General features: G+C 41.4%; 1 protein-coding gene across 1 annotated transcript; it reads left to right on the forward strand.

Moving 5' to 3' along the window:
* Window positions 1-14,481: 14,481 nt before the first annotated feature.
* Window positions 14,482-19,833, forward strand: Spry2 (sprouty RTK signaling antagonist 2). Its single transcript, XM_027941583.2, has 2 exons — window positions 14,482-15,161; window positions 18,059-19,833. Exon 2 carries the CDS (start codon window positions 18,110-18,112, stop codon window positions 19,055-19,057), a length of 948 nt encoding a protein of 315 aa, XP_027797384.1. The 5' UTR covers window positions 14,482-15,161; window positions 18,059-18,109; the 3' UTR covers window positions 19,058-19,833.
* Window positions 19,834-21,730: the final 1,897 nt, after the last annotated feature.

Consider the following 21,730-nt stretch of genomic DNA (forward strand, 5'->3'; position numbering starts at 1 on the left):
TAAATTAAATTTCATTATTATCTTCCTGTAAACATACCTTTCATTACAAATGGATAATCTCTTAACAAAACAAAGGAGAAAAATAAATTTACTTGTTTATATCAATATCTCAAAGTATAATGTATAATTATTTATCTGTACTAAATTGTAACCAACAATTCTTTTTAATTTATTAGTAATCAAAATATCTTATGAAAAGATATGCTTTGCCTTATAATTAATTTTAAGATTGCCTAATTACATATATATTTTTACCCCCTAGTACTAGGGATAGAACCCAGAGATGCTTTACCACTGAGTTATATTTCCAGCCCCTTTTTATTTTTTATTTTTTATTTTGAGTCTGGGTCTCACAAAGTTGCTCAGACTGACCTCAAACCTGCGATCCTCCTCCCTCAACATCCCAAATCACTGGGATTGAAGGTGTGTGCCACTATACTTCACTGCTTAATTATATCTAAATTGATTGAAATAGACATTGTGTGCTAAACTCAGACAGATCTTGAAATACATTTTTGTTTTTTGCTTTGTTTTGTTTGAGTGGGGGTACCAGAGATTGAACTTAGGGGCACTCAACCACTGAGCCACATTCCCAGCTGTATTTTGTATATTTTTTTTTACCTGGAGACAGGGTCCCACTGAGTTGCTTAAAGCCTCCACGTTGCTGAGGCTGGCTTTGAACTCGAGACCCTCCTATCTCAGCCTCCAGAGCCACTGGGATTACAGGTGTTCTCCACCACACCGAGCTTGAAATACGTTTCTTAGTTTTTCATGCCCCAGTTGTAAAAAGCTAATTTCTAAAATGCACACTCTGATTCATCATATTTTCATTAAAAATAGATTTCTGTTCTAAATATCAGGCATTTATAAAACAAAGAAAAATTTCTTTATCACAGGAAGGAATTGTTTATGTTATCTATTCATGCAGGTATTCTAATAAATGGAAAGATCTATCAGAGCTCGATAGGTTTTTCCAGAATCCAAAAGAAGATATACTTAAAGAGGGAGATAGACACCCAAAGGAAGCCACAAAAACAGGCATAAAGAAAAACCCAAAGGGACAGAAAAATTGCAAAATGTCCTTTCTTAAAAAAATCCCAGACTACTTTGGTTACAGCATATGCACTGGCTTGGTTTTCCTAAATCAACAGACTGAAGAAAAACTGCCTTGTCATCAGACCTCCAAAATATATGGATCTCAAGAGAAATAAATACATGAAGCTATAGATCTAAATCCAAACTCTCTCTGCAGAAGAAAACAAATTTTACCTGCAAAATCAGTCGAGCTGCTTGACCAATGCATCAAAAATTACAGAGCAAATATACTCTAAGGACATGATACTAAACTCTGTCCTTTCAAAAGGGTGTGGGGGCAGATAAGGGGCTCTCATTGCAGCAAACAGAATGCAAAACGAAAAGCTTGAATAAGAAAGACTGATGAAAGCAAAACATTAAAAAGAGAAGTGTTTAACTGTTAAATCATCCAAATTACTTTGCCAAATTTTGACATGCTTGGTTTCCTGTAGTAAAAATCTCTCTCTCTCTCTCCTTTTTTTTTTTTTTTTTTCACTTTGAAAAAAAAAAAGTGAGGAAAAATAACCAGCTGTTCCTTGTATAGTTCAGGAAACAAGTTTGATTTATTACTTTAAGGTTATTTTTGAATGAGCTGCTTGTGGCAGCCAGAGTGCAGAAGTCACTGAGGCCTGTCCACTTGAAGGGCTCAAACTGTTTCCTGAACAGCCCTTCTTCACTCCTCACCTCCAATGGCTATTATTGACAACGTGTGACTGGGGCCTTCCAGGATTTTAAAACAGCAGGGGTCCCAGCCGAACAATCGGGCTGTCAATTACCTTTTCCCCTGTTGTGAAAGAGGGGCCCAAGACAATGCAACATCCCAGCGGGGAGCTGTGCAGCTCCAAGTCTGTAACCCACTCTCGCACAGCTCGGTATTCAAAACCAAGTAAATGGTTGGTGCCTTCACTTTTGTCTGTGTGTGTCAGTTCAAACAAGAATTACTGCAAGGTGTAGCTATGTCTCCATGGATGGGTTTTTAAGTTCTCGCTGGGGCAAAACTGACTCTGTACATTGTTATCTATGAGCTTTGTGGAAGTTCTTTCTGAGATCCAAACATACACAAAGAGCTCTCTGGCTCCCAGCCCCCTTCTGTACTCTGTACCCAGGAACGCCCAAGCCTCTCTACCTATATTGTGGCTTAAAAAACTTCCTGTGTGCATTGATGACTTGCTGTGAGGACTGTCCATCATCCCGCCCCTTTGTCTAGCAGTCACTTCCATTCGAATTTGACTGACTGAGGCAGCCTGAGTTATTTGTAAAGAACAACAAGGCTTTTCATTCATAATTTTAGTAGGGGGACAGGGTGCTAATGACTGAGCTTGAATAACTAGGGAATGTGGTATTCAAGGCAGGAAGAAGCCCAACCGGCTGCCAAATGAAGGCCTGAGAGGATGTAGGTGAAGAGTGCCCGGGTAAAAAGCCAAACAGTGACAGGAGGATCACACATGTATGCAAATACAAATCGTGTTTTTTAAAAGGTGAGACAATCAAAAAGATAGAAGCAGGAAGGAGGACAGGAAAAGTCTAACAGGATTTCATTAACTTTGGAGTTAAGTTACATGCCAGGGTTTTACAGAATCCAAAACCCATAAAGTGTCTACAGGGGAAGTGATCTTTTCTGCCACTGCTGGTCTTCCTACAAAAACAAAAAAGTTTTTTTTAAAAAAAGGAAAACTGGTTTTCACTCTCTTTTGGTACCTTTCATATATTCAAACAAAGAGGGCTTGTTTTCCAGGGTGCTCAGCTTGACAACCAAGTCTGAGTTCCAAAGAGCTTAGTTTTGGGGTCTTTAGTCAACTTTATGTGCATGCAGCACAAACCTGGTATGTAATGATTTCACATACCTGATGCTTCCAGGGAAGAGAATTTATAAAAATGTAGATTTCCAGTTGAATGTGACCATATATTCAAGTATAACAGGATTTATTTTTCTCACTGAAATAGTAAAATTCTGGTTCGGTGTTTTTCAAATTAATAAATTATGACTGTCATATTAAAACTTATTTAAAATGCATGATTTTATACACAGATTCATAGAATATAATCCAACAGGAAAGTGTTGCACATTTTTAACCTATTGTGAATTAGTAGAATAATCCAAGCTATTTTTTTTTCCAAAATCAACGTAGAGCCTTAAGTGAAGAATGTTTCATTTTTAGAAAATATTTATTGTGTATTTTCTGTTAAAGCAAATCAAATAAAAGTAAAATTGAACAATAGCATGCTAGTGAACAATAACATTTTAGTGACCAGAAAAAACAAATTTTCTGTTTCTGTGTTTAGTCTATTAGAACTAGTGTTCTTAGGAAGCATTTTGGGCTACTGAAGCTGGAGGTCAAAGTTCAGACCCTGGGTTGTGTTGTCACCATAAAGGGCTATGAGGAGGTCTCACCAGAGGCAGAGAAGACCTCTACTCAGAGCTTTCAGACTCTTGACACATCACAGAAAAGAATTTAAGGACATGTCAGGCTTTAGCAAAGAAAGGTAGAGTTTTCTTTGCAAATGGTGAAGATATATAGAATGCTGTTTATCTGGAAGGTTAGACCTATCTCAGGGCTGAAGGACTAAGTTCTTTATTAGAATACGTAATGAGGTGGAATATGTATGATGCTAAGGGGCTGTACTTTCCTCAAGATTGGGAAATATTAAGCAAGATTGTGTTTCCTCATTGTGGGCCCTGGTCCGGCATGAAGGTTTTAGCTCACATCAATGTATCTAGTGGTCTAATGGTTGATTGGATGGTGAGGTCATAAGATTATGGTCCAGTCAAATGTTGCCCCTAGCTTCACAAGATAACCTTTCTATGTCTTGTTTCTTCTTTACTACATTTCAGAAAAACTTAAAGGAACTGGAAAGTTATGAGGATTTGTATGGGCTCTTCAGTGTACTCATTTATTTTGATAGCTTTCTGTTCCTTAGGGTGTTTTTTGTTTTTTTGGAGGGGTGGGTACTGGGGACCAAATCCAGGGGTGCTCAACCACTGAACTACACACCCTCAGCCCTTTTTGTTTTTTATTTTGAGACAGTCTCACTGAATTTCTCAGGCTGGCCTCGGACTTGGTGATCCTTCTACCTCAGCTTCCCAAATCGCTAGGATTCCAGGTGTGCACTACCATGCCCTGGCCCTTAGATTGTTTTGTTGGATCGTAGTTGTTCACAAGCCTACCGTACCACATTCCAACAGGGATATTTTCTTCTTTCGAGATTCAGCTTTCTCATGGGATGCAGTGGTGCATGCCTGTAATCCCAGTGGCTCAGGTGGCTGAGGCAGGAGGACCGCAAATTTAAAGCCAGACTGGGCAAAAGCTAGTCACTAAGCAACTGAGTGAAACCCTATCTCTAAATAGAGCTGGGGATCTGGCTCAGTTGCAGATTGCCCCTGGGTTTGATCCAAAAAAATAAAAAAAGAGGGAGATTCAGTTTTCTCTTTACATTCTTATTCTATTTCAGTGTAGGTACTTATCTCTAAATTCCTATCTCATATACTGACCTAATATTCTTTAAAACTGAGAAGACAAATAGTTATGGCATGGCTAACATCCAATATTTCCTCATTCAGACAGCCATCCTGCCCAGATCAATGAGGGAATTGAGGCCTGGAGATACTTTATTACTTCCATCCACCTGAATACTTGACATAGATCAGTGAACACATTTCTGGAGCATTCTAAAACAAACGTAAAGAGGGTCTTGAGGAGATATTTTATTTGTTTGTTTATTTATTTATTTAATGGTGTGAGTCCTAACCATGTACATAAATTGAAATAAAATTAGATGGACCATGTTTATCTTGTGGTTTCTTATACCCCTGGGCATATCCTCACAAATTGTAAGGGTTTTAGAATAGGATTAAATAACTTACCCCAAGGTTTAAAATTAAAATTGGTTGAAAACTCAATTGGTGAATTGGTGATTCTACAGCCAAAGCCAGGCCCACCATGCCTTTCTATCACCCTTGGAACCTAGGCACAGGCCATTTTCATGAATGACAGATACCATGAAAGACCTGGCCCCCAACACAAACCATGAAGTTTATGAACGTCATTTTTTTTTTTTTTTTGGTGTCTTTTTAGACTTCCTGGCCAACTGTCTCTATCCTCTTATGTGGTAGTAAATGTCAATAACTGGCTGTCTGGCAAGGTGAAGGGATTGATTTCAATATTGGGTGATGTCTATGTTGTAAATACACTCACAAGGCTAATTTTCCAGCCTGGCATCTTTACTAACTTATTGGCTTTACTAATTGTAGAAGCCAAACAAGATGCAGATAATTTTGTTCTAGCATCCACCTCAATTTATCCACACTTCATTTGATATCTCCTCTATTTTCTATTCTTGGGCTCAATGAACTATGGATGAACATTATGGTTTCAAATTATAATAATTTATTGGAGAGTTATTACAAGTCAGATATCTTCTAAAATTCCACGTGCACATTAGGCATGTCACTTTTGGGTGTCTTTTTAGAGATTATGCATTTAATCCTCACAAGGATAATCTGATATAGGAACTATTTATATTCCCATTTACTTTTGAGGAAAATAAGGCACTAGCAGATTGCATAATTTTTACAAGGTCCCCTTCCAGATCAACCTAAATCACTCTTGTCATCTGATTTTTCTTTTTTTTTTTAATCCATCACATAATTTCAATATGTGGCCAGAGTTGAAAACCATTTATCCAGATAACAAAGCAAGAATCTTAGATATCTGAAAAAATATATAACAACATTTTCATTGTGAGTGGCTAAGTATATGTTAAGTCTTGAGTAAAGCTCAACTCACACTCCTGTTTAGTTTATAGATATTTATCCTATAAAAACCTCATTAGAGCTGGGAGAGATGGTGTGTACCTGTAATTTCAGCTACTCAGAAGGCTGAGGCAAGAGAATCTCAAATACAAGTTTGAGGCTATCCTGGGCAACTTAATGAGACTCTGTCTCAAAATAAATATAAAGGGTTAGGGGTCCAGCTCCGTGGTAGAACACCCCTGGGTTCAATCCCCAACACAAAACAAAACAAAATAAACAAACAAAAAAAATCCCTCTGTAGAGATGAATGAAGTAAAAACATGGGTCATCTTTAGGTTGTGACACAGTTTGTAATTTTTCAGTGTTTTATTTTGTTTATTGTTTTTTTTTTGGGGGGGGGGGGTGGCGAGGTTGGCAATGCTAGGAATGGAACATAGGAACTTGCATATGCTAGGCAAGCATTCTTCTGGTGAGCTACACTCTCACCCCATTAATTTAGAATGTTGAAATTTCACAGCATTCAAATATATACAAGAAAGACTTCCACAACTCAGTGTAAATGAATGTACATCTCTCTCCTAACAGGGGATGGAGTTTCAATACCATTTCCCAAAAGTATACAGTTTAATTCATTGTTGGGTAATATCCCAAATGTTGCGACCACTCTCATTTAAAAGCAGAAATTCACATTTCTCTATTCCAGATTTTTTGAACAAGTAATTCCATGAATAGACTTTCCAATCAGAAACAACCATATCAGCGAAAGAGGTTCTTTCTTCTCCAAAATGCTTTACCTACTTTGAAAAGGTCACAGACAGAAACAGAAATCAATATATGGTTGAGAATTCCCTGGAAATGTTGACTATTAATAGCTGAATATAGCTAATAGTCATTATAACTTGTTTTATTTTATTTTTTTTTTATTTGAGGTGTTAACTGGGCATTGAAGCCAGGGATGTTTAACCACTGAGCCACATCCCTAGCCCTTTTTAAATTTTATTTTGAGACAGGATCTCCCTAAATTGTTGAAGCTGCTCTCAAGCTTGCCAGCCTCCTACCACAGCCTCCAGAGTTGCTGGGAAATAGGTGTGCACCACCACAACAGCTAAAAACTTGTTTTAAATTTCTAAATTGTTTTTCCCATGTAAGTACAAATAAGTACATTTAAAAAAATTAAATTGTTCTTAGTATGTTTAAAATTTCTTGAAAGTATAAAGGACAAATAGCCAATTTTACCAAATAAACTACCAAGCTCAGCTTAATGGAAATCATCAGTATTACACAGAGAGAACCTCCCACATGCTAGATTTTCTGTACATTTCAGCCACCCAAGCAACCCCATGCTCCCCCTTTTATAGACAGGAACTAAGGTTAATCATTTTGGTCACTTACTCATTCATCTGATTGAAAAATAATATTTTAGTTCCTTATATGCACCAGGCCCCTCAGTGCTGAAGATAAAATGGCAGGCAAAACCAGACTTGGAGTCCAGCCCTATGGAACTTAAAATGCAGAAAAGGAAACAGTTATTAATGAAAGGATCACTCAATTATATGTACAGCTGCATCACAGAAGGTCATAAGAGGAAAAAGAGGGATTTGACCTAGTCAAAGAGGTTAGAAAATATTTTCCTGAGAATACCATAATGGAGATTTAAAAGAGAATTAGGGGTTATTAAGGCAAAGGATTGTTGAAAAAAAATGCATCAGGGAAGGTCCTGTTGTAAGAGAGAGATATTTTTGAGCAACTAAAAAGTTGTCTTCATAGCTACAGGTAGAAAGCAGGGAAGTAGGGGTAGGGGCTGGGGGATTGTTAGCAGACTCTAGGACCTTGAAGTTGTGTTGATGACTTGGATTTTTATCCCAAGAATAACCAGAATCGGAGGAGAATTTAAGCATCAGGAGATTGTGATCAGATTTGCCCAACGTGGTCTGCACTGAGTCCAAATCCAAATCACTTGAATTCCCAAACCTCTGGAATCTGTCATGATATTTAAGTTCAACATAGAACATTATTTTGAGGGGAGGGAGGGAAATTACTAGTTTTTGTTTTGTTTTGTTTAAAGAGGCCTCAGATTAGCTAAATGGCCGAGTGCCTATTTAGCAAACCCTAGGTTTAATCCTTAGCACCATCAAAGGGGAAAAAAAAAAAAAAGGTAGCAACTATAATAGTGATTTTGAAGATAAAATTTCTAATTTTACTCATGCATTATTTTAACATCTCTCAGAGTATGATTCAGGTATGTTTAGTATGTTTCTGCAATTTCAAAAGAAGGGTGTGAAGACCATTTCCTAAAATTACAAGAACGTGAATGGCAAGAATTCTTAAGTTTGATGAATTCCTTTCTGTTATTTTTATTTTAATTATTTACTTATTTTGACTTTTCATGGTCCCTGGTACCAATGATGCAATTGCTGATAGGGCACTCCTTTATTCCTCTCCTTCTCTCCCTTCTTCCACAGCCCCTGCCCTCAACTCCCTCCACCCCTACCCCTGCCACCCCACTGCAAGGGATAGAACCTAGAGCCTCTCACCTGCTAGGCTATGCCACTGAATGACATTACCATCCTCTTTTCAAATTTTGAGACAGGGCCTCCCTAAATTTCCCAGCCTGGCCTCAAATTTACAATCCTCCTACCTTACTACCTCAGCTCCCCAAATCACTGGAATTATAGGCCTGCACCACCATGCCCAGCTAGTAGTTTTTAACTTAATAAGTATTTGCTATTTCACCTATTAAAAATCACAGTCTTACCAAACCTGTTTGAGTCACTTCCTGATAATTATGCAAAATATAATGGTAATTTCCAGAGTAGCAGAATGACCCTTAAATTCCCTCATTAAGAAAATTCAAAGACTGTTAATTTGCTTTTACAAAGTTTACACTTAAAAAATATTCACTTAATATTCCTTGATTTCATTCATTCATTGAAACGCTATTATTGTCTAAAGTCACAGAGACTCCAGTGAGTCTTTTCTTTTTTTAAGAATGTGATGGTAGCCAGGTGCGGTGGCACATTTCTGTAATCCCAAATACTTGGGAGGCTGAGGTAGGAGGATCCCAAGTTCCAGGTTAGCCTGGGCAATTTTGAGAATTTGTCTCAAATTATTTTGAAATCTCAGGGTCTTGGGAGGCTGAGACAGGAGGATCACAAGTGCAAAGCCAGCCTCAGCAACATGGCAAGGCCCTAAGCAACTCAGCAAGACCCTCTCTCAAAATGGAACATAAAAAGGGCTGAGGATGTTGCTCATGGTTAAGCGCCTCTGGGTTCAATCCTTGGTATGGATGGATGGATGGATTAATTAATTAATTAATTTTAAAAAGAGAGCTGGGTGTGTAGCTTAGTGGTAAAGTTTGTCGACCATGTGCAAGGCCCCAAGTTCACTTCCCAATAGGGAAGAACAAACAAACAAACAAAATTGTGATGATGAAGACATTAAAAGATAAATTAATAAAACAGGAAAAAGAACATAAAACTGAACACATGCTTATGGTATGGAGTACTAGGCTCCAAAAATCTTATGATTTCAATTCCAGGCCCTAAAGAAGTCCAAGGCAGCCCTGATACAGATTCCCCAGATCTTTGGAGAAGTCTATCTTTTAGAGTTACACCCAACATACAGTAAGTATAAAAAAGCTGTAATGATTCCGTAACAAAAAAAAAAATATTTCCTGTCCAAAGGAACAAACTAAATCCATTTATCAAACTGAACCCATTTAGACTTGATCTGTTAACTGAGATTAACTCAAATCTGGCTGGTAGCCTCAATACCGTGGCATCTGGACCAGAAGAATGGCCTTGATGGAATCTGTTTGACTTCATCTTCCTTAGAGAACGGTTTGAACTTCCTGTGCCCTTTTGATCAAGTCTCCACATAATGGGAAAAATAAAACTAAACATCCTATTTATTCAAAGGCTAATATCTTTCTACTGCTACTAAACATGGCCAGTAATATCCAAAGACTAATTTTAATGATTTTCATTTATATGGGGCTTTAGTGTCTGAGAAGATTCTGAAACAAAGGGGATCAGATATTTAAAAAGAAAAAAAAAAAAAAACCTAGGACTACTCACAGAGAGGCAAAACAAGAATGCAGTGTCTTCACAGATAAGATTTTCTCTGAACACATCAATCCCACAAAGAAAGAAGTTTGATTTTTACATCAAGGGACAAATATATTGAAAAAATGAGAAAAATCATGTTGTCCACGAACAGAGAAATTCTGTTCCTGCCTTGTTACAGAATTTCAGTCCACAACTGACTTTACATAATTGTAGTAATAATGTACAAGTATTTAGCAAGAATGTTCATTAAGTAGTCAGTAGAAACCACAGGTAGATTACTGCCGAGTACATAATCTCTGAAAAAGACCAGATCCACAGGAGCCTCCACCTCAAGGTCACTCATCAAGACCACTCTTCTTTCCCTGGGATAACCCCAGATCTTTCTCCCAGTTTAGTTAGGAGTAAAGGACATCTGCAAAAAAAGGTTAGATCCAGAGATAAACCATTTCCAGTCCTCCAAGCAATCTAGATAAGAACTCTAGTGGTCTATTTTTAATTCCTTTGCATCTTTATTGCAGCCACTCCCAATTCCTTCCTAGAGGCAATATCAACAGAATACAAGGGAATCAAAGCAATTCAAAAAGTGAAATGACAACAGTCCTGGCTGCCAAGTCCAAAGGTCCAGTATTGCAAAGTCCTTCAAGGCAGGAAAGCCCCTGGAAGAGTCCTTGCAAAAACTGATTCTACTATCACAATCAGGCTCTAAGGAAATGGTTGGAAGCCCCCAAATTTTGCCCCAGGAAACAGCATGTTGTATGCATGCCATCCTTAAATGTGAATACATAAATAAACTGTTTTGCTAATAGAACTAACAAAATATCCATATAGCTATTCTTTTTCTTTTCTTTTTTGTCCCAAGAATGCATTGGGGCTGGGGTGTAGGTCAGTGGTAGAATGCTTAACATGTGTCATGTCCTGGGTTCTAACCCTCAGCACTGCCAACCTCCCCACTCCCACAAAAAAATGATATCTTTGCAATATTTCTCTGAACCTAGTAACGTTAAGTACTTTGCTCAATCTTAGAAAGAACTGGATAGAGCCTTGTTCAAAGCTAAATGCTCCCATTGCAGCACAAAAACTTAGACCCAGCAAGTACAATCCTAAAAATATGACTTCAACTCACCCAACACAACTACCAGCAGAGAAAAACATGTTTCCATTGCTGCTATTTACCAAAGATCAGAAGAGGTGAAATGCACATGTTTATATATTTAGAAAAATACTGAGGAAGGTCATAGTTACAAAATGAAGTAAATGCAAATAAATGAATACAGAAAACATGTATTCATTTATTTACAGATGAGATCTAAATATATGGTGGTGTCCTGTTTAATGGTTAGGACTAGGAAAGCATGTTACTTGGTGAATCCTGGGAATTTGGAGGTGGGTATTGATGCACCGCGAATTTCCATAGATTTGGAATTTATCAGTATTAGGCAAATGGCAAAACTTGTTTCCAGGCATCAGGATTTACATTCAAGAACTTTCCACAACAAATGTGAAAATGAGCTTTATTATGAAGTTTTACCTAACTATAAATTCTAGAGTATCTTTCAAAATAAAATTCCTGTTATAATTTTGGAATGTACCATGACAGTTAATTTGGGAATACAATACATTAAATGTCTCACTGTGCATATCTCACACATTCACAAACAGTATTCATCTTCTGAATTATAACTCAGGCCAGGTGTGGTGGCACAGATTTGTAATCCCGGTTACTAGGAAAGCTGAGGCAGAATTCAGTTTGAGGCCATCCTGGGCAACCTAATGAGAACCTGTCTCAAAATTAAAAATCAAAAGGCATGTAGCTTAGTGGCAAATCACTTGTCTAGGTTGTGCGAGGCCCTGGGTTCAGTCCAGGGTAGGAAAAAATTTTAAAAATAAATAAATAAATAAACAACCTTAGGCACAAAGTGGTAGCTTTATGCTGCTCTTCATTCTGAAAAGTAATGATATTGCACTAAATTCAGTTTGAGGCCATCCTGGGCAACCTAATGAGAACCTGTCTCAAAATTAAAAATCAAAAGGCATGTAGCTTAGTGGCAAATCACTTGTCTAGGTTGTGCGAGGCCCTGGGTTCAGTCCAGGGTAGGAAAAAATTTTAAAAATAAATAAATAAATAAACAACCTTAGGCACAAAGTGGTAGCTTTATGCTGCTCTTCATTCTGAAAAGTAATGATATTGCACTAAATAAGATAAAGACAAAGATGCAAATTAGAGAAAATCCAACAGATTCTTGTATTTTCCTTAAGTTACAGGTTAAACATTTTTCCAACCAGCAAACTGGAGTCTGTGAGCGAGAAAGGGTGGGCTAGAACATAGAAAATTTTTTCTAGTTTATGGGAGACAAATATAAATTTCTAGATTCTCCCCTATTGCCTCAATAAAAATACAAAGTGTTGTAACCAGCAGGAAGTTCCTGATCTAAATTCCATCTTTGTTGGGATCCTAACTAGGTCTTCGAAAAGCTCCTGAAGCGCTGAAGAATTAGCATAGGCGCCAAAGACTCCTACGAAACCGCCAACCGGGTGCAAGGGGTTGAGCAGAAGAGAAGGCGTTTCTTTCACCTGTTCAGCTCAAGCGACTGGGTTGGCCGGACACAAGCAATTCCCGACCAGCCTTGCACAACCTGGCTTTAACCCCCAACTCTTCCCCTAGGTAAAAGCTGGGGTTCTTCTGAACCGAGGTACAAAACAAAATGCGCCCGAGATGGCAGGCAAATCTGCCTTCTGTGGCACTTATAGTATAAATATCTTTTTATTAATTTTAAACCAGCCATCTTAATGCACGTTTTGGAAGACAACCCCACTAGCCCATGTCGCGTCCTGGAAAAGAAAGCAGATCCAGCCCTTCGCCGGCCTGGCGCCCCCTAGTGGCTAGATGGGCCTTTCAGCGCAGCAGCGCCTGCATTCGCTAGAAGCTCAAAGGCTTCGGACCTCCGGCGAGTGGCTGCAGCCGTAGAGGCCCAGCTGTCCAGTGCCGGGAGCCCCCGGATCCTGGTAGAGCCGGTCGACATGGCCTCATCCACCTTCACCCGAGGGGTGGGAGGATTTAGGCCAGCACCCGGAAATAATGCATGCCACTTCCCCTACCATCTGTAGTTCCAAACCTCAGGCGAAAGAAGGAGAGTGTTAGAGAAACATGGAGAGGGCAGGGCGAAAGCGCGAGGCAGGGAATGCGCCGGGGACATTCTAGAGCAAGACGTCGGAAGAAGGCAGCTGGTGTCAGGATAGCTGAGAACGCAAGTGGGCTCGAGCTGCAGGAATCAAGCACCATATTTTCCTAGCAGTTTTCAAGAACTGTAATCCCGCATGGGGCAAGATCCCGCAGGTGCCACTCGGGAATGTTGAATTTACAAGCAGGTACTTCCCTAAAAAGTAAAAACATTCTGTAAAATCGACAGAATACAACAGTAGGGGTGTGTGTGTGTGTGTGTGTGTGTGTGTGTATGCGCGCGCCCTGCGCGTTTTAGTTTCCCACTAACGCGCAGGCACGTGGAGCAGCAGCTGGAGCAGTGCCTGTGTATTTTCTACTTATATATATGTATAATTTTTAAGTGTGGAAATTAAGTCCACCTTCAACGTGGACAAAGTAAGCTTCCTGAGAAATGTTCTAGGTGACAAAGAGTGGGAAATTAAGGCTGACTCTCCTGGTTAAGCAGTGGAATAGTAAGCGTCCCCACCCTGCGCCCAATTTCGGAAGTCCATGATGTCGCCCTGAGTAATGTATGTATTATTGAATTAATTTAAAAGGCTTCGGCTACTGCATCGAACAAAACAAACAACAAAAAAGGTATCTATAAAAAGCCTCTATAGATAATTCCCCTTAAAAAGTAAAATTCAAATAAGCCAAGCCGAGAAACTACAAGTCGACACAATCAAAAGCAAATCCCAGCAAGAGCAGAAAAGACTTGAAACTCGAATCTGCATTCCGTTCCTCCCGTACAAGGCTCGGAGGTGGGGGAGGCGGTTTGTGCTGGTGCCTGGTGTATAATCGGGTTAATCCAGTAGACAAAGAATAAACCAATAGCCCTCCCACCTCACTTCCCGCTCCCCTTTCCCTCCCTCTTGTGCTCCCCGCCCCATCGCCCCCTCGGAGAGAGGGTACAGACTAGGCGAGAGGTAAACTTGAAGTGGATTCTGGATAAAGTCTTAAAGCCTGAAAAACTTGTTGTTTTTAATGGTAACACTGAATGGCCCGGATTAGTTTTAAATGTTCATTCCCCTTTCCTGGTAACAAGGAGAAAGTTCCATAAATCAACCCAAACCTATAGCTCGTCCACATGGCCCCTGGGGAAACCTTAAGGTCAGTGTTTCCTTGAAACTAGATAAACTGACCCCGCCGTGCCCAGTCCGGCCCCGCCGGCGCCCCGCGTGACGGAGCCGGGGCGGCAGGACTGGCCTGGGGACGCGCGGGGCGGCGCGGTTGCCCTTTTGAATGCCTCCTGCGGCTCGGAGCGCTGGCGGGCGCTGGAGTGTGAGTGAATGTAGCCCCGCGGAGCCAATGAGCTGGGACCGGATGCGATATATCCTCTGGGACAACAACTGCTCTGTTCCGCCTCGGATCCACATGACGCCATTTACTGCTGCCGCGGCCGCCGCAGAGCTCCCTGCCTCCTCCGGAAAGGCGAGGGCGCAGGCCAACGGCGAGCCCCCCCGGCCGGGCCCCAAGCCCTCCTCCTCTTCCTCCTCCTCCTCCCCCTCCTCCTCCTCCGCAACCACCGCCCCCGCCTCGGCCTTGCTGCCGCGCCTCCACAACGCCCAGTCTGCACGGCCGAGAGCTGCGCGCCGCAGCGCGAGCGGAGGAGAGGGGCCGGCGGAGCGCGCAGCGCCCAGGCCCCCGCGCCCGCCCGGCCCGGCTCCCGGCTCCGCGCCTCCGCGCCGCCTCCATTCAGACGCGAACGGAGCCGCAAGACTTGGCGATCTGGCTTTAGATTCTTTGTAAGGCCATTTCTTTTCTCATTCGCCAATCTGCCAGGAAAAGATATTCGTTGCCGCTTCGGCCTCTTGTTCATTGAGAAAAAGAGGAAATACTCCGCGTGCGCTTCTGGAAGGGGGGTCGTCTCCAGCCCCGAACCCCCGGAGTGTTCGTCGGCGGGGGACTTGGCTCCGAATTTTTCTCTCGATTTTTCTCCGCCGATTGCTCGGAAGTTGAACTGAAGCTGAGTTTGGAAAGAAGGGGAAAAGTTTGCGTCGGGGCTGGATTTATTTGCACATCGCTGAAAGAAAACCCAAGGGAGAGGGGTTGGTGCAAAGCCGCGATTACGGTGAGGCGCGTTTGGCTCTTCTTGGAGCCGTGGCCGGCGGTGCGTTGTGGGCAACATGGAGTAGGTGCAGTCGGGCGGGAGTGGGGGTCCGTCTCTCCCCTAATCCTGCAGGCTTTCCTCGAGGATCCAGGGAGTCGACCGCCCATCTACCTCGCCCAGGGTACGGGCTCGGCCTGCCTTGGCGGGGCTGCAATGTGCGCCAGTGCAGCGTCCCAAGACCTCGCGCACCCGCACTCTAGGGGGTTTGGAGCAGAGGACGGCTCGCCTGAATTCTGCTCCCAGTCCAGCGTAGGCTACGAATCGGCGCTGAGAGCGGGAGACCCAGGGAAAACAATTTCCAGGTCGCTTTTGCTGGCGCTCTCGTTTCTAACCTGTTCCTCCTGAATGGAAGGCAAAGTTCTTTCGGGGCTAGCGTACCCAGAGGCGGGGGCCCCGGTGGAGCAGGGGGGCTGGATTGTTAACCTCACTGGAGCAGGAGACCCTGCGAGTGAAAAAAGGCCAGTGTGCCGGGCGGGAGGAGCCCCCTCCTCTGCCCGGTGTGGCCAGAGTTTAGCCCAGTGCGGGTGGGAACTTAGCCCAGCCTGGCGCCAGGTCTCTGCGGTTCGGAAATGCAGCTTTCTCTTTTTTCCGTTCTTGGTCGGCCTAGGTCATGCTTTTTATTTTTTATTTTTGGACGCCTGTTCTGACCCAGCACAGGAAGGAAGTCATCAAGTGGTCGCGATTGTTTTCCATTACCTGAAAGTTGGTGGCAAAAGAGGCTAGTTTTTTTAATGCCTTTTTTTTTGGGGGGGGGGGGTCTCCCCTTCTGTCTTGTTGCTGTTCTTTTTAATTTGAATCTTGTACGTTTTTTACAAAGCGGTTTCTGTGTTGGTTTGCCCCACCCTAGTGCTGAAGTCCTTTCCTCCTAATCCTCAGTCTGATCACACACGGGTCTTAATGGGGGTTTCAAAGCACTTTCAAAGGGGAGGGGGGAACTGAGAGCGCTCAGTGGGGTGGGGTGGGGGCTATTAAGAAGGAGGGCAGGGATGGGCAGAAATCATTTTTCTCCTTTCAAAGATGCTACTTTTCATTGCAAGCCAATCTGTGCTGAAAGTTTCCAACCCAGGGATCTGGGTCCAGAAATCCTGGCGTGTGCAGTGGAGCTCTGGAAACAGTCTCTCCCCCCCCCCCCCCCACTTTAAGAAATAACATGTTGGGTTTTTTTCTCAATCTTAAAGGACATAGGCGTGTGCAGATTACAGGCAGTGTTCACTCCGGTCAGTGCACCATGGAGTCGCTGTGCGCGCGGGGTTGAGCTGTGTCCCGACTGTGAGGCCGGGCTTTTTTCCTCCGGACCTCAGGTTTGGAAACCTGTGCCGGACATTGGAGGGCCTTTCCCGAAACGCCGTCTGGTCAGCTGCGTGACCTTTGCGGGGTGGGGGCGTTGAGGTTGGCTCCCTCTTGGGGCTGGAAGATAGAGTTCCTGAGTTGTGGCGGGAGGGGGTGGTGATTTTTGCTGGGGAGGGGAGGGCGGGGGAAGTGTGCTAGAGCGTTTCATAGCACGTCCCCTTAGGAGGCGCCGCCGCCCCCTCCTGTCTTTGCGTCTGTGGATTGTAAGGGTGGGGGAGGCAGCCTGGCCCCTGGACAGCGTCAGTTCGCCTGGAGAAAAGTCCCCCGGGGTTTTGGCTGTGTCCCACCTGCTGGGGACGGTGTTGGGGCGTAGATCGAACCGATAAAGGGAGTGAAAGCAGAGCAGCGTTGTCTTGTCTGCCATTCTGTTGAAGGTGAGGAGATCCGGTTACCAGCTCTGCCTTGTTCTGAATTAAGAAGGCGTTTGTCACCTGCCTTGTTCTCTGGCTTTCCTCTAAAAAGCAGAGACTGAATAAAGGTCCACTTTTACCTATTTTACTTTCTGTTTTCATGTAGTCTTGGGAAAGGGATGATACCTACTTTTGAAACCTAGGATGACTGCAGTTTAAGGGATCACTTGACAGAATGCTAGGTTTGAAATATGACACCTGAATTTTTTAAACTTTTTCTATTACTATTAGTTGGTTTATGTTCTCAACTATTCATTTTTCAGAATAAGAAAGTAAGATTTTGATGTACTTTAATTTCTCAGGTGGTCTGATAGTCTCCTTTCTGCTGCAGAATCTAAGTGTTCCTGGCTATCAGGCAATAGAATATTTGATTCCTAATGTTGATAAATTGAAAATAAATTCCTGTGTTGTTGCTTGTTGTGTAAGTTTGCTTTAATGTTCTTCTGGTATCTAATTAGATTTGAAGTGATTTGTTTTTAATTCTATAGCTTTGTTATTAGGAATTGCAAAATGTATAACCGTCCTTGGGGAAAAATATACTTTTTTGCATGTCATATTCATGCTACAGATTTTGAAAAAGCTTCAGAATAATGGATAAGTCATAATGCAAGTACTTGATGTAAAAGCAGAGTTAAAGAACTAAGAAAGGATTTTCTAGGCTGCATTTACGTATGTTTAAAAAATGTTCACGACAAATTTAAAACCTATTTCACATTTTGAAAGGGTATTTAACTTTTTTGAAAATGTTGGTATGAGTACTGTGTTCCATCATTACTTTCTTGCAATTTTAACAATGAACCTGAACCTTTCAGATTGTGTGCTTATTTGAATAAGGGATTGTTGCTGAAGTGATTCAGACAAAGATCGGCTTTGTGTCACTGCACATCACAGGATTACAGAATTGTTAGTACCGAGACACAATTTTTACCTTCCGGTGCATGCATTGATCAGTTCAGCAGTTCTGATACATCCCCACTGTCATTCACTTCAAATCCTGTTTCTCTAGGGGATGTGGAAAGTAAAGAGTCAACTCAGGTGGGTGGAGAATGGGAAGTATTTTGGAGTGTAAACCATTCTCTTTCCTCTTGGTCTCCCCAGGAGTTCAGATGTGTTCTAAGCCTGCTGGAGTGACTACACTTCCAAGACCTGATGGAGGCCAGAGCTCAGAGTGGCAACGGGTCTCAGCCTTTGCTGCAGGCGCCCCGTGACAGTGGCAGGCAGCGTGGGGAACCCGACCCTAGAGACGCCCTCTCCCAGCAGGTACACGTTTTGTCTCTGGATCAAATCAGAGCCATCCGAAACACCAATGAGTACACAGAGGGACCAACTGTGGTCCCAAGACCTGGACTCAAGCCTGCTCCTCGCCCCTCCACTCAGCACAAACATGAGAGACTCCATGGTCTGCCGGAGCACCGCCAGCCTCCCAGGCTCCAGCATTCACAGATTCATTCCTCTACTCGAGCCCCTCTGTCCAGGTCCATCAGCACGGTCAGCTCAGGGTCTCGGAGCAGTACAAGGACAAGTACCAGCAGCAGCTCCTCTGAACAGAGGCTATTAGGACCATCCTTTTCCTCTGGTCCAGTTGCTGATGGGATCATCCGGGTGCAGCCCAAATCTGAGCTTAAGCCAGGTGAGCTTAAGCCACTGAGTAAGGAAGATTTGGGCCTGCATGCCTATAGGTGTGAGGACTGTGGCAAGTGCAAATGTAAGGAGTGCACCTACCCAAGGCCACTGCCATCAGACTGGATCTGCGACAAGCAGTGCCTTTGCTCGGCCCAGAACGTGATTGACTATGGGACTTGCGTGTGCTGTGTGAAAGGTCTCTTCTATCACTGTTCTAATGATGACGAGGACAACTGTGCTGACAACCCGTGCTCTTGCAGCCAGTCTCACTGTTGTACACGATGGTCAGCCATGGGTGTCATGTCCCTCTTTTTGCCTTGTTTATGGTGTTATCTTCCAGCCAAGGGTTGCCTTAAATTGTGCCAGGGGTGTTATGACCGGGTTAACAGGCCTGGATGCCGTTGTAAAAACTCAAACACAGTTTGCTGCAAAGTTCCCACTGTCCCCCCCAGGAACTTTGAGAAACCAACATAGCATTATTAATCAGGAATATCACAGTAATAAGGATTTTTTTTTTTTTTTTTAACACATATGCAACCAACTAAACAGTTGTAATCTTGGCACTGTTCGTAGAGGGTTGGGATATTGTTTGCTGTTTGCAGTGAGATGCTTTTGTGTCCATGTGCCATTTTAACTGATATGCTTGTTAGAACTCAGCTAATGGAACTCAAAGTTAAGGGATTCAGAACTTGGTGACCCATATATTGCATAAGCTAAAGCAACAGACACTCCTAGGCAGTTTTTGTTTGTGAATAGTCCTTGCAAAATTTGTAAATTAGCAAATGACTTTTTTTCCATTGTTTTCTCCAGAGATAATGTGCTATATTTTTGTATATACAATAATATTTGCAACTGTGAAAAACAAGTTGTGCCATACTACATGGCAGTCACAAAATATTATACTAATATGTTGTACATTCGGAAGAATGTGAATCAATCAGTATGTTTTTAGATTGTATTTTGCCTTACAGAAAGCCTTTATTGGAAGACTCTGATTTCCCTTTGGACTTCATGTATATTGTACAGTTACAGTAAAATTCAACCTTTATTTTCTAATTTTTTCAACATATTGTTTAGTGTAAAGAATATTTATTTGAAGTTTTATTATTTTATAAAAAAGAATATTTATTTTAAGAGGCATCTTACAAATTTTGCCCCTTTTATGAGGATGTGATAGTTGCTGCAAATGAGGGGTTACAGATGCATATGTTCAATATAAAATAGAAAATATATTAACGTTTGAAATTAAACTGAGCTGTTTTGTCTTATTTTACCTTTTCTTTGTTTCTTTCAAATGTAAGAAACCACATAGGAAATAGTTTTATTTATCTGCAAGATTATTTTTATCGTATGATTTCTGCTTTAATGCAAGGTAGATTTGATGAAATAACTGGGCTGTTTCTCCCTCTGGAAACAACCACATTGTCCCTTGAATGTGCCTCTGCTTTCCTAAATGAATCTCTGTCTATGCCTTTGGAATAAAAAAAAGAGAGAAATAACTGATCATTTGACTCTCTGATCTGGGGGAATCATGAGAACTGGTTTTGGCTATGTCATTGTCCCTGTTCTCCGTCTTTGCAGATTTGCTGACTGGCCTTTGTTATCAGGGTGATTGTATTTTTTTTTTTTTTTTGAGCTGATTTATTTAGAAATTTTTCCCAATGATTAATAATCAGATTTTTTTCCTTGATGTACAGTATTAAGAATGAATTCCATAAAGATAATTTGAAACTAGAGGAACAAGTTTAGTTCACAAATATTTTTTGAATGCTGTCAGTGTGTCAAGCATGGAGTATATGTATGCACAAACCAGTCTTTCTTACTGAGGCAAAAATGTTTTCCTGACTGAGCATGGCTTTGTTCTTTTTGGTTATTTAGTTTTAGACTCACCATCACACCAAGTTCCTTAAGTTAGAAAAGACATGAAAAACAACTTGTTTTTGATTTCAGGTATTTGTTGTGACATTTCAACCTTTATTGGTCTTATTATCTAGAAAAGTGTTAGATTTAACTCTATAGGTCCAGAATATATGGCAAACAATCGGTGCATTTGGAGCTGTCTTTTGGGAACAAAGACAGCAAGCTGCTACAAGTTCATCTTGACAAATATTAGGTTTTCTTAAGTCACTTGATTAGTCACTTTGTGGCTGATGATTTTTTTTTCTTTTTTTCCAAAAGCACAAGCTTTTGCTGCCAAGAATCACCGGAAGTCTAGGAAATGATTTACCTGTCATTATTGTTTAATCTCTTGTTTCCTGTTCTCTTGGCTTAAGAGGTCTTAGTACAGGTTGTCTTCTGTTGTGTTTTTTAAAAGTGGCTTTCAAGGAACCATACAGCCTCCTAAACTCACACAGTGCTATACAGACCTTCAGTTTCTCTGAACATCCTCCAAGCAACACAAAATTAGTTTGGAGATTGTTTACTCTTTAAAACTTCAACTCGGGGTTCTGAATGTTCACTGAACGTTGGTTCTAATGTGTATTCACAAATTTCACCCACTGATCTCAGGAAGAAGTAGAATGTTGAAAAATAAAGCCAGGTTCCTTATTCAGTGTAGTTTTCAAGACTTGTAAAACCCCAAATTTTTAACTGATTAACTTTGTCTTTCAGAACTGCTTTATGCTCTGATAGTTTTTTGGTGTACAAGTTGTATGAGTCAAAACTTTCTTGGACAGTAAGAAAGCAGTGTAAAAACAGTAAACAGTTTTCAAAGTGTTCAGTAGACAAATTGCAGCAGATGCCATTGGTATTAATTGAAAAAGTAAGAATCTTTCGCCATAGTTACTGAAACAGAATCTCTAATTTTAGATTTTCATTTTTAATCTTTCCATAAGCATTTATGTGTAGTCTGAGACTGCTAACCTAGGAATTGCTTTCAAATAAAAAGTATAATAATAATCTACTGAAATTAAGAGAGGATTTGGTGTAAGTATAAAGTCGCGGAGAAAATAATTTCTTTAAAGATAAACAGGAAAGTTGGATTTCTCAAGAAGCTACCAAATAACCTAATTTAATGTTGAATTTATGAGCCAGTATAGAATTCATGTTCAGAATATAGAAAATTAAATGTTTATGTCCAAGTAGATTGGAAACAGCTGGTGCTCACTCAGTGTGTTCAGGAACTTTTTGAATGTCATAAATTATCTC

The sequence above is a fragment of the Marmota flaviventris genome, chromosome 4 (assembly GCF_047511675.1).
Source record: "Marmota flaviventris isolate mMarFla1 chromosome 4, mMarFla1.hap1, whole genome shotgun sequence".
In the NCBI taxonomy this organism is placed as follows: domain Eukaryota; kingdom Metazoa; phylum Chordata; class Mammalia; order Rodentia; family Sciuridae; genus Marmota; species Marmota flaviventris.

Excerpts from the sequence above, each read along its gene's own strand:
- Spry2 (XM_027941583.2), top strand. The coding sequence starts at position 18,110 with ATGGAGGCCAGAGCTCAGAGTGGCAACGGGTCTCAGCCTTTGCTGCAG.